This window comes from Monodon monoceros, unplaced genomic scaffold (assembly GCF_005190385.1).
Source record: "Monodon monoceros isolate NGI ecotype Baffin Bay Population unplaced genomic scaffold, NGI_Narwhal_1 Super_Scaffold_7, whole genome shotgun sequence".
NCBI lineage: Eukaryota > Metazoa > Chordata > Mammalia > Artiodactyla > Monodontidae > Monodon > Monodon monoceros.
The window spans coordinates 12135667-12154049 of NW_021703784.1; the positions used below are offsets into that span (position 1 = coordinate 12135667).

At 35.9% G+C, this 18383-nt stretch overlaps 1 protein-coding gene across 2 annotated transcripts in view; it reads right to left on the reverse strand.

The window, feature by feature from the left end:
- The window catches only part of ARHGEF12 (Rho guanine nucleotide exchange factor 12), a 141983-nt gene that overhangs the window by 64361 nt on the left and 59239 nt on the right, over positions 1–18383 (reverse strand). The window contains exons 2-4 of one of the 2 annotated variants that reach the window (XM_029207188.1): positions 13888–13911; positions 12278–12363; positions 10608–10664 (exon numbers count right to left, since the gene is read on the reverse strand). In XM_029207188.1, coding sequence (XP_029063021.1) covers positions 10608–10664; positions 12278–12363; positions 13888–13911 — 167 coding nt within the window. The remainder of the gene's footprint in view (positions 1–10607; positions 10665–12277; positions 12364–13887; positions 13912–18383) is intronic. The other variant, XM_029207190.1, reaches the window with a different exon arrangement.

The window sequence follows — 18383 nt, forward strand, 5'->3', positions numbered from 1 at the left end:
ATTTCTGTATATTAATCTTGTATCCTGCATCATTCCTGAATTCATTTATTAGTTCTAGTAGTTTCTCAGCAGAGAATTTAGTATTCTCTATATAGAGTATCATGTCATTTGCAAAGAGTGACAGTTTTACCTCTTCCCTACTAATCTGTATACCTTTTATTTATTTTTCTTGTCTGATTACTGTGGATGGGACTTCCAGTACCATGTTAAACAGGAGTGGTGAGAGTGAGCATCCTCGCCTTGTTTCTGAATTTAGCAGGAAGGCTTTCAGCTTTTCACTGTTGAGTATTACGTTGTCTGTGTGTTTGTTTTATCTTTACTATGTTGAGATATGTTCCCTCTATACCCACTTTGATGGGAGTTTTCATCGTGAATGGATGCTGAATTTTGTCAAATGCTTCTTCTGCATCTGTTGAGATGATCATGTGACTTTTGTCTTTCCTTCTGTTAATGCGGTGTATCACATTGATTTGTGTATGCTGAACTATCCTTGTGACCCTGGAATAAATCCAACTTGATCATGGTATATGATCCTTTTTATGTATTGTAGGATTTCGTTTGCTTATACTTTGTTGAGGATTTTTGCATCTATATTCATCAAAGATACTGGCCTGTAATTTTTTATAATGTCTTTGTCTGGTTTTGGTATCAGGTGGCCTCATAGAATGAAATTCGGAGTGTTCCCTCCTCCTCAATTTTTTGGAATAGCTTAAGAAGGATAGGTATAAGTTCTTTATATGTTTGGCAGGATTCCCCTGTGAAGCCATCTGGTCCAGGACTTTTGTTTGCTGGGAGCTTTTTTTTTTTTTTAATTATAGACCCAACTTCACTTCTAGTGTTCAGTCTGTTCAAGTTGTCTGTTTCTTCTTGACTCAGTCTTGGCAGGCTGGTATGTTTCTAGAAATTTGTCCATTTCTTCTAGGTTGTCCAATTTGTTGGCATATACCTGTTCATGGTATTCTCTTATGATTTTCTGTATCTCTGTGGTATCAGATGCTATTTCTCCTCTTTCATTTCTTTTTTTTTATTTGTTTGTTTTGTTTTTTGGTATTTTTTTAATTGAAGTATTGTTGATCTACAATGTTGTGTTAATTACTGCTGTACAGCAAAGTGACTCAGTTATATATACACATTCTTTTTCATATTCTTCTCCATTATGGTTTATCACAGGATATAAAATATAGTTCCCTGTGCTACACAGTAGGACATAAACGTTTATCCATTCTATATATACCAGTTTGCATCTGCTAATCCAAAACTCCCAATCCATCCCTCTCCCACCCCTCTCTCCCTTGGTAATCACCAGTCTATTGTTTACGTCCGTGATTCTGTTTCTGTTTCATAGATAGGTTCGTTTGTGTCATATTTTAGGTTCCACATATAAATGATATCATATGGTATTTGTCTTTCTCTTTCTGACTTACTTCACTTAGTATGATAATCTCTAGCTGCATCCAAGTTGCTGCAAATGTGGCATTATTTTGTTCTTTTTTATGGCTGCAGTATTCCATTGTATATATGTACCATATCTTCTTTATCCATTCATCTGTCAATGAAAGTTTGTTTCCATGTCTTGGCTATTGTGAATAGTGCTGCTATGAACATAGAGGTGCATGTATCTTTTCGAATTATAGGTTTGTCTGGATATATGCCCAGGAGTGGGATTGCTGGAACATATGATAATTCTATTTTTAGTTTTCTGAGGAACCTCCATACTGTTTTCCACAGTGGCTGCACCAACTTACATTCCCACCAAAAGTGTAGGAGGGTTCCCTTTTCTCCACACCCTTTCCAGCATTTGTTATTTGTAGACTTTTTAATGATGGCCATTCTGACAAGGGTGAGGTGGTACCTCATTGTAGTTCTGATTTGCATTTCTCTAATAATTAGCGATGTTTAGCATCTTTTCATGTGCCTATTGGCCATGTGTATTTCTTCTTTGGAGAAATGTCTATTTAGGCCTTCTGCTCATTTTTCAATCGGGTTATTTTTTGTTGTTGTTGTTGAGGTGTATGAGCTGTTTGTATATTTTGGAAATTAAGCCCTTGTCAGTCACATCATTTGCAAATATTTCCTCCCATTCTGTAGGTTGCCTTTTCATTTTGTTTATGGTTTCCTTTGCTGTGCAAAAGCTTATACGTTTGAACAGGTCCTATTTGTTTATTTTTGTTTTTATTCTCTTTCATTTCTCATTTGCATCCTTTTTTCTTCTTAGTGAATCTGGCTAAAGGTTTATCGATTTTGTTTGTCTTTTCAAAGAACACCTTTTGGTTTCATTAATCTTTTCTATTGTTTTATCTCTAATTAATTTATGTCCTCTCTAATCTTTACTATTTCCTTCCTTCTACTGACTGTGGGCTTTGTGTGTTCTCTTTCTAAATCTTTTAGGTGGTTAGGTTGTCATTTGAGATTTTTCTTGTTTCTTAAGGAAGGCCTGTATCACTATAAACTTCCCTCTTAGAATTGCTTTTGCTGCACCCCATAGATTTTGGAAAGTTGTGTTTTCATTTTCATTTGTCTAAAGGTATTTCCCAATTTCCTTTTTGATTTCATCATTCACCCATTGGTTTTTCAGTAGCATATTGTTTAGTCTCTACATGTTTGTTCTTTTCCTGTAGTTGATTTCTAGTTTCATACTGTTGTGGTTGGAAATTATGCTTGATATAATTCCTATGCTCTTAAATTTGTTGAGGCTTGTTCGGTAACCTGGTATGTGATCTATCCTGGAGAACGTTCCACGTGCATTTCAAAAGAATGTGTATTCTGCATTTTTGGGGGGAATGTGGTGTCCTGTAGGTATCAATTAAGTCAAAGTGATCTACTGTGTCATTTGAGACCTCTGTTGCCTTATTGATTTTCTGTCTGGATGATCTGTCCATTGAGGACAGTGGGGTGTTAATGTCTCCTACTATTATTGTATTACTGTCAGTTTCTCCCTTTACATCTGTTAGTATTTGCTTTGTATATTTAGGTGTTCCTATACTGGGTGTGTATATCTTAACGAGTGTAATACCCTCTTCCTGCATTGATCCCTTCTTCATTGTATAATCCCTTGTATTGATTCCTTTATCCCTTCTCTGTCTTTCATTACAGCTTTCGTCATAAAGTCTACCTTGTCTGATATGAGTATTGCTACCCCCACTTTCTTGTTGTTTCTGTTTGCATGAAATATCTTTTTCCATCCTCTCACTTTCGGTCTGTGTGCATCTTTCACCCTGAAGTGAGTCTCTTGTAGGCAGCATATTGAAGACTCTTGTTTTCTAATCCAGTCAGCCACCTTGTGTCTTTTGATCGGAGCATTTAGTCCACTGACATTAAAAGTAATTACTGATAGGTATGTACTTATGTCATTTTATTCCTTGTTTTGCAGTTGTTTTTGTAGTTCTTTGTTCATTTCCTCTTCTTTTTGTTTCTGCCATTGTGGTTTGATGATTTTCTTTTGTAGTATGCTTGAATTCCTTTCTTCCTTTCTTTTACAGTACCCTCTACTGTAGGGTTTTGATTTGTGGTTACCACTGGGTTCATATATGTTGACCCATAATTGTATCTACTTGCTTTAAACTGATAATCATTTAAGTTCAAACATTCTAAAAGATCTACATTTTTTACTCCTCTCCCACACATTTTGTGTTTTTGAGGTCATATTTTATATCTTCATGCTTATCCCTTTACTGTTTATTGTATTTATAGTTGCTTTTACAATTTTTTAAAAGTGATCTTCAATCCTTACTGTATATTTACCATTCCCATTGGGATTTTCCCTCTCCTGTAGATTCTTACTTCTTTTCCATTTAGAGAAGACCTTTCAACATTTCTTTTACAGTAGGCTTAGTATTGCTTTATTCTTTTAGTTTTTGCTTCTCTGAGAAATTATTTACCTCTCCTTCTATTCTAAATGATAATCTTGCTGGGTAGATTACCCTAGATTGCAGGTTTTTCCCTTTCAGGACTTTGAATATACCATGCCACTCCCTTCTGGCCTGCAAAGTTTCTGAAGAGAAATCAACTGATAGCCTTATGGGGATTCCCTTGTGTATACCTCTTTGTTTTTCTATTGCTGCCTTTACCTCTTTACCTTTACCTTTAACTGCATTTTGCCATTTTAATTATGATATGTCTTGGTGTGGGTCTGTTTGGGTTCATCTTGTTTGAGACCCTCTGTACTTTCTGTATCTGTTTCCTTCTTTAGGTTCGAAAAGTTTTCAGTCATAATTTCTTCAAATACATGTTTGATCCCCTTGTCTCTCTCTCTCCTCTTTCTGAAACCCTTTTAATATAAACATTGGCATGTTTTATATTATCCCGAAGTTCTCATATGTTGCTTTCATTTTTTTTTTATTTGTCTTTCTGTTTGTTGCTTTATTGGGTGATCTGCATTATTCTATCCTCTGGATCACTTATGCATTCTTCTGTGTCATTCAGTCTGCTATTCATTGCTTCTAGAGTGCGTTTTATCTCAGAAGTTGAATTATCTATTTTTTATTGGGTCTTCTTTATGGATTCTAGTTCCATGTTAAAATGATCTGTGCTTAGATCAGTTCTCTTTCTTAATTCATTTAGCATTTTTATAACAAACTTCTTGAATTAATTATCTGGTAGACTGATTATCTCTGTTTCATTATTTTTTCAGGGGTTTTCTCTTGCTCTTTTGAGAGTAGTTCCTCTTCCTTACCATTTTACTTAATGTTCTCTGTCTCTATGAATTTAGGTGAAACAGTTATCCATTGTGGTCTTGAGGGATGTTTTTATTTGGGAGCATCCCACTGTAGACTGTATATGCCACTGTCTCTGGTGTGAGGGCTGAACTTGATGTAGATGCCAGCCACATTTTTCCTCAGGGTATGCTAGCCACTATCACCTTGATAGGGAGTGTGGCTGGTGTTGGGGGAACTAGAGGCTGCACAGGGTCTAAGGCCAGATTTCCTCTCTACTCAGTGGCAGTCACCGCCTTGTCAGGGGTGGAGTCTGCTCTCAAGTTGCTGGAGCAGAATCTCTGATGGTCAGGCTCCAACTGGCTCTGTTCCTTTTAAGTATGTGTTCTGATGGCAAGCCAGTACCTGCATACTCCTCACAAGTCGAGTCTAGGCTTCTCCAGCCTTTCTATTTGTCCCACTGGTTCTCCAAGCAGCCAAGGAGGCCTGTCTCCTCTACACAGGATCCCAGAACTGGGATGCCCAGTCTGTGGCTCCCCAGGGTGACTGTCCACCCATGCTATCTCCCTTTTCCTCTTAGTTCCCTTCTAAGGGCAGAGATCTCAGCCTGATGTTTTTCTTCCCATCCTACCCAATTATGTGGGAATCTTTCTTGCAGCCTTGGTTGTATAGGAGTTTTTCTGCCAGATTCCAGTTAGTTTTCAGTGAGAATTTTTCCTCATGTGGATGTATTTTTCATGTTTTTAAGAGTAGATGAGCTCCATATCCTCTTACTCCAACACCTTGATCCCCCTTTCCAATGCAGCATTTGAAACCCATATAAAAAAGACTGGTTTTTTTACTCAAAAGTGAATTACCAAGGATTGTATTTTGAAAGTGAAAAAAATTAAGTCTTTGTAATGCTTTGCTGTGGGGAGGGGAAGAAGTCTTTAAGGTATTCTGAAAAGGTGAAAAAGTACTCTCAAGTTTCACTGTAATACATTCCTTGAACAATGCAACAACTATATTGCCAAACAGAAAACTAATGAAAATGCAAGGCAACATGCTAAACCTTTCATACTGCATTTACTTTAGGAAAAGCACATTAGTCTTTCTTCACCTTTGATTTTATTGCATGACCAAACTTCTCTAAGTCTCACCTCTTAAAAATTAGCTTCAGGGAAGGGTGTGGAGAAAGACCACGTGCAACTCCATAAGAACAGCTCATTTTTAAACCGCTGCCAGACATCATGTTTTATGCGTTAGGCTTCAGATAAGCCTTTGATTAAGAAGTTTCTTGATTCTAAATGCATAATGCTGCCAGCAAGAGGAGGCTTAAGTTCCAAGCATGCCGATTCCATTCTTTTAGACTATAACCAACAGTAAGTCTCTTTTCAAAGTTACATTTTCTTCTACCTTAAAATTTTTCAAAGGAAAGAAAAATCCAATTATGATGAATCAACACTGTATTCCATCAATTCTCTTTACTAAAATACTTCATCCCAATCTCAACAGCCATTCATTCAAAACTCACTTAATTGAGTGACTCCAGTGTGTCAGGCATTATGGGAGATGCAAAGATGAATAAAAATACAAATAACTTGATACAAAGCAGGATGTCAAAGTTGAGACAACAAAAGTAACTGGGTAAACCTAGGAAAGCCCTATGAAAGAGGCAGTATTTGAACCTAGGCCGTGAAGGATGGGGAGGATTCTAATAGCGAGTTATAGGAGATAATCCATTCAAAACAATGGGAATGGCATGAGCAAAGAAAGAGGACCAAGCCACGTCTGGGAAAGGAAAATTTGGAGGACAGTCTGGTACCTTTGGGTGAACCGTACTAGATTAATGGAGAATGATGAATTGGAAACAAATTATGGCATATCTTAGTAACTATTTGTACTTTCCCAAAAAGTGAATGACCAAATCCTTACTTTAGTAACACTTATCTGACTGAATACAGTAGAATGGAGAAAAGGAAGTGAATCAATGTGAAATAAACATGAAAGAAGGTTATGAGTCTATTAAAATAGTCTAATGACATGATGACAAACTGAACAAGGCAGTGGAGATGAAACCAAACAGCAGGGGGTGAAAAATAATGTGATGGCAGAACCAATTAAACCTGACAAGTAGTTGACAATAGGGGACAAGAGAAACGGAGAAGTCAAAGATAAATTTAAGAAAATAAGACTTTGACCAAGAAAATGACCAAGTCATTAAAAGAATCAGGGAAATCAAGGGGAAGACTGATTTCCAGCCACAGTTAGCAATGATAAATTCCAGACTGCTCATTTGGATTTGAAGGATAGTTAGAGGGCAAGTATTCAGCAAACAGTTATAAATATGAGACTGGAAACAGGGAGAAAGATCAGGGACAGAAACTTGAGTCATGCCTATATTTATAAGAAGGAAAAAGAAAGCAAGTACAGAAAAGACAAAACCATTATAAAGAGAAAAGAAACAGGTTGATTTAATATTATATACACCAAAGAAAGGGCATCAACATTGCCTGATGGCACAAGGGGAAGATGAGAACTGAGAAAAAGTTCATAAATTTTCAAGTTGGATATTTTGATTCACCTTCCAGATAGTATGTGTTCAGATTTGAAGAGGTTAGGAAGTGAGTGATTTATGAGGACACAGAAGGTTCATGTAGAATCTCTTTGCAAGGTTGAAGAAAGAACAGAGAATAATAACTTGGTGAGAGTAAAAATCAAACCAAGAAGTTTTCATTTGACAGATATGAGAAGCTGGAATAAGAAGAAATATGAATTAAAAGAAAATACACTCTGAAGTATCCAAACCTGGATATTTCAAGTACTAACAATTCGCTTCTGTTATGGACTAAATGTTTGTGTCACCCCCACAAAATTCATATGTTTAAACCCTAACTCTCAACATGATAGTACTTGGGAATGAGGCCTTTGGGGAGGAACTGGGGTTAAATAAGGTCATAAGACTGAGGCCCTCGTGCTGGGATTAGTATCCTTATAAGATACCAAACAGTTTGTTCTCTGTTTCCCTCTCTACACATGCTTGCACCAAGGAAAAGACCATGTGAGCACAAAGCAAGAAGGTGGCCGTCTTTAAACCCAGAGAAGAGCTCTCACCAGAACCGGACCAATGCTGGCAGCCTGACTGCATATTTCTAGTCTCCAAAACCGTGAGAAAATAAAGTTCTGCTGTTTAAGCCAAGTCTCTGGTATTTTGTTATAGAAGCCCCTCTGGTATTTTGTTACAGAAGTCTTTTTGAAATAGACTAAGACACTTTCAAAAAGACATGGTTTATTTTCTTGTACATAATATCATCAGCTGTAATCTCTTCAGGACACCAAGACAGAAGCTGTAGACTAACTCAAAATTCCCCGGTTAAATCTCTCATATTCCTCAAACCCCCACAAAATTTCTCTATTACAGTATTAGTAAGGAAAATAGAAAATTAAGTATCATTAAAATTGCAGATCAGAAAATATACCTGTACATGGGCAACAGACTCCAAAAGGTTCAGAGGGGAAAATAAGGGGAAAAGGAACAAATATTGACCTACTGCGCTGGGCAGAAACTTAACAAAGAAGTGAATACAAAACAAACATTTGGTTTCCTCTTAAAATGAGCAAAGTAAATCTATCTCACAAAAGGGCTCTAAAAATGGCTAGGAAAGTTTAAATAAATAATTTGTAAGTGAATGACTAGTATTTGTGTGAAGTACCCAGCTAACAATTTTACCCCAAGAGAAGACAATGTATAATCTTAGAAGTTAAAAGTGGGCTTATTAAGAGACCCTACACTAAAGCAATGTCACCAGTTGCTATGATTCTACTCAGTCGTATTCCAGTATTTCCAAGCTTTCCATAACTCTCTAGAGATTCCTTTTCACCCACGCTAACTGCACACAGTCTGAAGAAGTCTATTCACACAGGTGATAAAATATTTGTAATGTCAAAGAGATTTAATTTAGCATGCTAACTCTGTTCTGATCAACTCATCCCTCTCAAAAGTTCTTTTTGAGAACTCATGGCTCAGTTCCTTCCAAAAAAGGTATTTCAAGGGTTCTCAAGAAACAAACACAGAGAAGCCACACCTTACTTCCCCATTACCACTTAAAATGTTTCTATTACTACCAAGCCAATGGCATGTCTGAACTAGTGTTAATATTCCCATCTCTGGTAAGAAAAATCTTAGTATACTATTTCTAGTCATGGATTCCTAAATTGTTCGTCTCATCCAAAGCAAACAGCAAGCTTTTGCATACACGCCACAGATCTAGGAAAATGGTGGGGGAGATGAAATTACAACATTGCAAAGGTTGCTGGAAAAGAATGGTGCTATAAAGATAGTGTTCACATTCCTAAGAAGAGAATAAACCATAGGAAGTTCTTTATATAGAACAGAAAGACAGGGTCTCAAGAACTTATGAGGAGCCAAATACTTTGGAAGGAAGAAAAAGCATGAGCTTGACATGCTATAGGGCATGGTACACATTTCCTGTTGAACTACTGTAAAAGGTTTAACTACACAGAAAAAGTACTGGTCACATAAACCCAAGCAAAAAACTATATGTATGTATCTAACACAGAAGCATTAACTGATTTATAAACAAACACAGGCCTCATAATACTAAATAGTATCTGCCATTATGTGTTCAAGTGTCAGGAGATATAAATTATAAAGTGTCTTAAAAGAGAAAGGGGGCATTTTCATGTATTTTTTCCTTTCATGTGTATATCAAGCTAGGAAACAGCTACACCCAGGGAAACTTCCACTTGATAGACTTTTGGCCTCTATTGGAGAAGACCTGGTTTTCCTTTGAGGCCAAATTTAGAATCTTCTTTTAAAAAAAAAACAACTTACTGGTCTTTCAGAGATTATTTTAAAAGTCTAGGGCTTCCCTGGTGGCGCAGTGGTTGAGAGTCCGCCTGCCGATGCGGGGGACACGGGTTCGTGCCCCGGTCCGGGAAGATCCCACGTGCCGCGGAGCGGCTGGGCCCGTGAGCCATGGCCGCTGAGCCTGCGCGTCCGGAGTCTCTGCTCCGCAACGGGAGAGGCCACAACAGTGAGAGGCCCGCGTACCGCAAAAAAAAAAAAAAAAAAAAAAAGTCTAGGTTCCAGGCAGTGCTTCTCTTATCCACTTTTCTCAAAACACTAATTAGATGCCAAATCAAGAAAATAGGATAGGTAAAACTATGCAGAAGAAAAGGAAAAGGAAAAATGTGTCTGAAATTCACAAACATGGTTTATATTATCTTTGGAAGACAGGACATGGCCTGGAAATATTAGTGTTCTAATCACCTGGTGCAAAACTTGACCATTCAGGTTAAAGCTGCTCTTTGCGAAGATTATTTTTTAAAGGTGTCATTTTGAAATCTTCCCATTCCGAATAAGCTTTAGGGAAACTTATGAAAGGCAGAGACATTCTTCATGCTACGAAAATAAAATACTTAGGCTATTTTTGCTGTTGTGGATAAATTACACAAGAACAGCATTTCCAGATGATGAGGCAATTAAAAATAAACAATTAAAATTAAAATTCCAAAGAACTGCTAACACATCAAACTATACCAGTACTATACTTAGAGAAAAAGACTGGTAGCACTGATGAAATTCTACATGATCCAAACTCTGCAAACGGGACATGGGAAGAATATGCCAAGAATTCAAAGCTCATCCATGTTATTTGGAGAAACTTGACCCAAACATATTAGAGATAATCACTTTCCTAACATAAACAAGACAAAAGAGAAGATGGGTAATGTGCCTATTCTTACTCTACAATGTTAGTTTCTAGCAACCTTAAGCTTCCACATCACAGCCACATTAAAACCCCAGGCTCCCTTTCCCTGCAATAGATCATGCCATGCAGAGCAGACACAAAAGAGACTGCAGTTAAAAAAAAAGAAAGAAAGAAAGAAAGAAAAGAAACAGCATGAAGCAAGCTCCAAAGGTGCAAGGCTGAATTGGCTACATTAGCTTACCATATATCTCGGATCTACTCTCCTCTGAACTAGACTTTGTCTTCTTGGAGGAGCTATCTGCACAGGAGCGGGAGAAAAGGAGAGAGATATAGAAAATATGGAGACCAATGTAAGGGGAAAAATTCATGGGGGGAAAAAAGAATGAATCATGATCAAGTTAAATCGTGCAAACACAAAGTATGAACATCACAGGTGATAGCCCTTAGAATAGTCACGAACAGCACAGGTAATGACATATTTTAGATTTATCAAAGAAAAGACAGTGCAATAAAAATATGTTCAAACAAAACAATACATGAAAAGTCTACAAAATATATCATCTGACAATTGTAGAGATGACAAAAGCACTAAAAGCTGTAATAATCTCATTATGAAGCACTGAATACCACTTTGCTAATCTGTCTTTGGAGACAGGCACATCACAGATGACCAATACAGAGTCAAGTCAATCTAACAAGACTATAATGCTTCGATGAGCATAGGGCAGAAACATGTGACCCTAATTATCAAGACAGTAACTAATCATATAAATGAAAGCCTCTGAGCCCTATGACATCAAAATTAGGTGTCAGAAATAAAGGATTTTTCTTAATGGAGATGCAAGAACTTACATATTACATACTTCCACCACCAAAGCCTCCTAAACTGATGATTGGGATTTTTCACCTACCACCCAAGATGCAGGTAACTTAGTAGCTATTCACCTCCCATTCTTCCCTTCCTAGATAATATTTATATTTTTCAAAATAAACTAGCAGTCTATACTAAAAGTATAAACAATCTTAATTAGACACAAAAATACTCCATCAAAAATTAAAAATTTTACTTCTAAGTGAAAATACTTAAAAATAGACATATTATATTTATGTATCTGAGACCTTAGCATTTACTTACTTCATCGTTTGTCATAGGAACATACAAGTAATAAAAGAGTATATGAACAAAGAATAAGTTTCAAATGACAAAAGTAAAATTATCAAGCAATTTTTATAAATTAAATACTGAGTGGGTTTACAAGGGGAAAGCAAAGGCCTATGTATTACAAGAGGGGTTCAACCTATAGATACAAAATTACAAATATAAACAGTCAAAAGTCCACCAGCATGAAGACTCTAGGAAAGATCAACACTACTGAGGTTGAAAGACAGCTGTCTGAGTTTAGAATACTCTTTGAAGAAAAAGGGATTTCTATTCATTTGCTTATTCTAAAATGAGATGATCATTAATTTTAAATTATTTTATCTAATACTCCAATTTACCATGATCACACCTGAATTTTTAGATGACTACAGAATATGTAGTTGTTATCAAGCCTTGATTATAGCCTTGATTTTATAAACATACTACTGTTCATACCTAGGATTTACCCAAGTTCTTGGTCTGACCAAAATCTCCAATTATGATACAATAACCATTTCTATTATCATTATTTTAAAATATAATAGAGTCTATAACGATGCTTCCATAGTGGAATCCATAGTGTTGAAAGTTAAAAATGCTTGTATTCCTCCTGAGTGCAAAGGTTTTATATTATGTAATTGAAGAGGAAGGAGAGTCTTAAACAGATCAAACAGCTACTGCTGAGTGTTTCAGGTGGTCATGCAGCTTAAAGTGTTATTACTGGAAACTTCACTACTCTCAATATTCTTTGGCAGAACAAAGCGCTTTACCTGTGGGGTCAAAATCATGTGATGCACTGCGCTCAACTTTCTGCTTCTTATCTGTTGGTGACTCTCGGTTCAAAATACTTCCATGCCTAAATTAAATAAAAGCAATTAAATATTTTACTATAAGGAAATAATTGGAATAACAACTTAATTTAAGAATCCCAAGTGTGTCTTACAAAGAGAAACCAAGAAATCAGTTTACCTTACACAGTCTCATAAAACTCTCTAATTTATATTTTTCACGGAGTTTTAAAATTCAGTCTATACTATGTTTAATACAGAGTCTATTTACCTGGTTATAAAAAGTGCTTAAGAATAATGAGTGGTATTTAGTAATAAAGTCTACTTTATTCTGAGACATAACTGCTTAAAACCTTTTAGTGGTTTTCACAGGTTAATCACTATTATTTCCATTTAACAGATAAGAGAACAGTACCTAAAAGTAATTAAACATATTCCCCAACCCTATGTATATTATGGCCAGGTTCAAAAACACCGTGTAAATACAGCATGGATGAGAACAGTTTTAAAAAAGAAAAATCTTAGGCAAGGCTTTTTTTTTTTTTTTAAATTGGGGTACAGTTGTTTTACAATGTTGTGTTAGTTTCTACTGTACAGTGAAGTGGAGCTCCCTGTGCTATACAGCAGGTTCTTATTAGTTATCTATTTTATACATATTAGTGCATACATGTCAATCCCAATCTCCCAGTTCATCCCACCCCCCACCCCCCTGCCCCTGCTCTCTCCCCTTGGTGTCCATACATTTGTTCTCTAGGGCAAGGCTCTCTTAAAGCCTGCCTATAATTCTTGCCACAGAAGTCTTTCCAAGGCCCAGATGGCATAAGAGTTATTATTCTTCCTATGACCTACCCAATTATACTTGATCAGATAATGGCTGGGCAGCAAACAAGACCACTACTATAATACATACACTTCTAATTACTTGAAATGCCAAGATTAGCATTGGTATCCTGGACTATGCCATCACTAGAAATGATAAAAGTACTGTAATAATTAGGAATGACATACTACCTACATTTTAAATAACACATACAACAATTAAGATGAAAGAGAAAAAAGATGCTGAAGAACGAGTACTGAGGAAGAGGCATTTAATCCCAGGAAATGAATAAATATGGAGATATAGGCACAGACATATTTGGACATTTTGGATTTTTTCCTTTACTGTCTTAGGGTAATTAAGACTGATCCAGTTTGTCAAAGTTCATTAACTAAAAAGGCAGTTACAGCTACCCAAGTGATAAAACACATCAAAAACTGGCAATCCATTTACACTCCCCAAGCTACTCACAACTGAAAACAGTCACAATAGATTTTAAAATTAAATCTCTTCATAGGGAGTGATCTTAAGTATCAATTTGAACAAACTTTTAAAATGCTTATATTAAAAACATTGGAAATGTTATCAAAATAATGCTGTCTTCCAGAAAAAATATGCAACACCTGTTATATTTTAAATTTGTAAAACATTTTGAAACTTTAAACTACTTAAATCCACATTTTCTAAAACCACAAAAATGCACCATAATTTTGAAGGAACACTTCTAAGTAAAATTTAACCTAAACATATGAAGTGCAACTGAACAACTTACCTTATAGGTTTTTTGAGGGGAAACCTGAAACAAAGAAAAAACAAAAAGAATAGATGTAGTTATTTCACTTGCAAGATTGTTATTAAGCTTATTCATTCTACAAAACCAGAATAAGGGATTTAAATCTTATACTAACTTTCCCAAAGCAAGATTCAACAAACAGGTGGAGTTGGATACCATTTTTTAACATCTTAACTACTTTGTTAAATCTTAAATTGCAGGTGTATTTACCATCAGCTGTCCCTGAGTATGGGTTCTCTTTTTAAAAATTCAAATAATAATAGCAATAGCTACATTTATTGAGAGCTTAGTAGATGCTAAGCACTGTTCTAAACTGTTCACTTGTAATATTTTTTAATCCTAAAAAAATAACTACGAAGATATTATTTCCATTTTACAGATTAAAAAAACTTAAGCAAAGAGAAATATTTTACCATTAAAATATTATACTTAGTTTTCCCAGCAAAAGTTCCTTCTTCACCTCTCCCCATTCAAAATATCTGGATACTTATTACTGCTCTATTGGTTGGTCTGTGTCTAACCTTTGATCATGATTAAATCATTATTCTCAATTATTTATGTTTAGGTAATACCAGAAATCTAGAAAAAATTACCACTGGGGTACTATCAGTTATTAAAAATATATTCCAAAAGTAGAAAACAAAGGTACTTTAAATGTTTTTTCAGTTTGTAAGCTAAAAGAACCACAGCCTTTTCTCCTGGTTGTCTTTTTTAAAGGAAATATTACTGGAGGCTTCTTGATAAGAGTTTGATGCTATACATAAATGCTAACCTAAGTCTAAAAGAGTGTTCTCAAGCATCCTCCCATTCCTCTTCTCATTTCTGTCCTTTTTAGAATTATCTCAACGTATAATATTTTATGTAAAGATTATTTAGGTGATAAGAACAGGGCTTATTAAGAATATCAGTAAATTTTTTTAAGGCTACTAGTAACGGTGGTAAGAAATAAACATAAAATGATACCTGACTATTTTATTTGGCATGGAGGTGGTTTAGTTTAAAAAAAAAAAAAACCTTAGTCTAAATATAACTTTAATTACAAATCCCTTTACCTCCTATATAAATAAAAATTGATTCAAAGAAAAAGACAGAGAATCTAAAAACTTCCCTAATAAGCGATAGCATATTAACTCTACGACCAAGTTAGGGATAATAAGGAAAGGGGGTTCTGGGATAAAAGAGAGGACACTGCTCTAGAGAATATACTGATTACAAAAGATAACCAAACCTTCAGAAATAAGAGTTCCTAAGTAGTCCATCCTTACTTGTTGCGGGAGGTGGGAGGGAATGGGATTTAAATTTAAAGATGAACATAAAAGTTGGCAGAAAAGAATTCCCAGCTGAATTTCTGCAAAGGACAATACCTGCAGTTAGCAACCTTAGCCACTTGGCCTGACAGCCATTATAAAAACTCCTACCCAAAAACAATGCTGCTTGCGTCAGAAACTGCATCATCCAGAGAGATTCTGGTAAAGAAATCTGGAAGTTCCCAGACTACTGACTGTAAACCAGTTTCCTGAGTTATTTTCTCTTACAAGGGAATGGAAAGGAAGGGAAAGAGGACAAAAATGGAATGAAAAGATAAAGAAGAAGGACCGCCCTACAGTATAACTTGCTTACCATAATCGACTTACTATATTCAGAAAGTACAAAGAACTTTTCTCAAGAAAAGCTTTATTTACATCACAATACTTTTTCTCTAGTCACCAAATTCCACTTTAAAGTATGTGGTAAAACAAACAAATATGTATGTACCTATGTATGTGCAGTTGCATGTATGCAAGTAACAAAGTCAAGGGCCCTCCTGGCTATTTCATTCTTCCCTCTGCTCCAGCTAAGAAAATCACCAAGAGAATCCCATGGTTTTGTAAAATCCCTACCATCTGCTGGATATTGAGATGAAGATGTAATCAGATAACTGGAAATAGAAAGCTAGAACCCCAAAGAAAAACTTGGGGCTAGAGTTGTAGATTTGAGTCACCAACCCACTGATGGCCACTGAAATTTAAAACAGCAGGTAAAGAGAAAACACCAAGGATCAAATCCTGGGGAAAAGAAACCTAGCTTCTGAACAACTGAGAAAGGATGTGAGAGCCAAAGAAGGAGATTAAGAAGATAAATCAGAATGGAGAAAGGGTTGCCCTAGGAACCAATAAAGAAGAGATAATAGTATCAAATGCTACAGAAAGGTAGGTCTAAAGGCTAAGAAATGGCCATATTCTAAGCAACAGAGTAACCCAACACAAGGCTGATGAAACAATTCTGGTGTACAAAATCCCATTTTCAAGTCCCTGTCCATTGTATAGTCCAATCATAAAATTGTGAAAATCTCCTTTGGTTAGATACTTAAGTAGAACAGCTGTATCTGAATGCTGACATGTTGGATATGCCTAATTAATCAAATGTGTCTGGCTTTTGAAAGTATCATATTGATGACATGGACATTTAGCCAACAATGAACATGTTTCATGCATATTTATATATGTGTATATGTATTCTGCTAGTTATAAGACAAAGTCAAACTGCCAATATGAAGAACCATAATATGTAAAGAAAAGGGTTATCAGGAATTTGAGCCATTGGGATAAGGTGACTAGATGCCCCTATTTTTGATTACCTATACTAAGCATATTTGTATGCCAAAAATCCTAACCAAGGGCCTTAAATGTCACAATACTTTCACTCACTTGACTCAGGATGCCTTTTCCTTGTTAGTTCTGAGCTCTAGCATTAAATCACTAGGTAGCAATATACAGAGGCCTCCCCCAATTTTTTATTTTCCCATTCCTCCCAATATGTTATTATAGAGGGAAATGTGATTTGGTAATTAAATAACCCTAACCTATAATTAATATATAGTGGAGTAAAACTTCCATTTTTTAGCCAGGTTTTTGTTTTTTGGGTTTTTTTAAATAAATTTATTTAGTTAGTTTTATTTATTTTTGGCTGTGTTGGGTCTTCTTTGCTGCACGCAGGCTTTCACTAGTTGCAGCAAGCGGGGACTACTCTTCGTTGTGGTGTGCAGACTTCTCATTGCGGTGGCTTCTCTTGTTGTGGAGCACAGGCTCTAGGCGCGCAGGCTTCAGTAGTTGTGGCATGTGGGCTCAGTAGCTGGGGCTCGCGGGCTGTAGAGCGCAGGCTCAGTAGTTGTGTTGCATGGGCTTAGTTGCTCCGCGGCATGTGGGGTCTTCCCGGACCAGGGCTCAAACCCATGCCCCTGCACTGGCAGGCGGATTCTTAACCACTGTGCCACCAGGGAAGTCCCAGACAGGTTTAACTATTCTACAATATACATACACATACACGATGTTATAATTGTTTTTAAGATTTTAAAACTTAAAACTTTTAAGATCGTTAAACAGAATTTCTTCTGGATCTAAAATATTGCAAAGAACTGCCAAAGTTTTGTGTCATCACATATTTGCTTATAATAAATAGCCTACTAGAAATCGTATTTTCCTTTTATTGATTTTGGTGAGAAAAGAGCTAGCCTTTTGATACTACTCCAGTGAGAAGTGTTCTGAAAGCAGAAATAGGGATATCACAATCAAACCTTAATTCCTACTCTCTGCCTCCTCCAAGATATTAGATTTTTCTCCCTTGGGTTTAGTTATGATGAGGAATTTGGGAGTTAGATGGTTCTTAATAATGGATAACTGAAATGAAGGGGAGGAAGTTAAGGAAATCTTACCTACATCGGATAGTGGTCAAGCTTTTATTAACAAACAATGTTAGCTACTAAATTTAGAATTCTCAAAAATTCCATTGTAAGATACATCCTGATTTTAGTGATACTAAAATGCAGGGGGAAAAAAATCACTCCAGTGAGGAGAGTTACTAGACAAAGAACTCTGCAAAACAGATAACAATTAAGATAATTCTAAGGCTCAACCCCTCATAAAGTGATAATAAACAATAGTGAAAAAACCAGACTATTCCAATATTGTTATAGTCGATGAAAATTACAAGTGATCTCAGGGCCTTAGGTTCAGGGACTCCTCAGAAAAAATATAACTAGGTTCATATTCTAGTTTCACAATGAGAAGGTACTTGAACATGGGCAAGTGCTTAACCTATCTGTAAAACAGTGACAATACTAGACCTACCTCACAAGTCTGTTTTGAGGATTAAATCAGAAAATGAGAAGGATTAAATGAAAAGCACTGCCTAGCACATGGTAACCACTTAATTATTACTACCTATTAGGGAGAACAAAAATAAAATCTGAACTTTAGCTGCATGACTTCAAATTCAATAGAAAATAAAAATAAAGACTAACAATATTCCAATTGGTTTTTAGCTCAGTAAAATCCACAGAAATGCAAAGCCAGTGATGAAACTATAAACGTAACTTGCCAAGTCATATTACATAAAATTAATGGCAATACTCAAGTTAACAAACTTCCCAGATGCTACAGGGTAAGAAAAAATATCGGGTTACGACCAAAACTTTTAATTTTCCTGGCAAGTAAGGT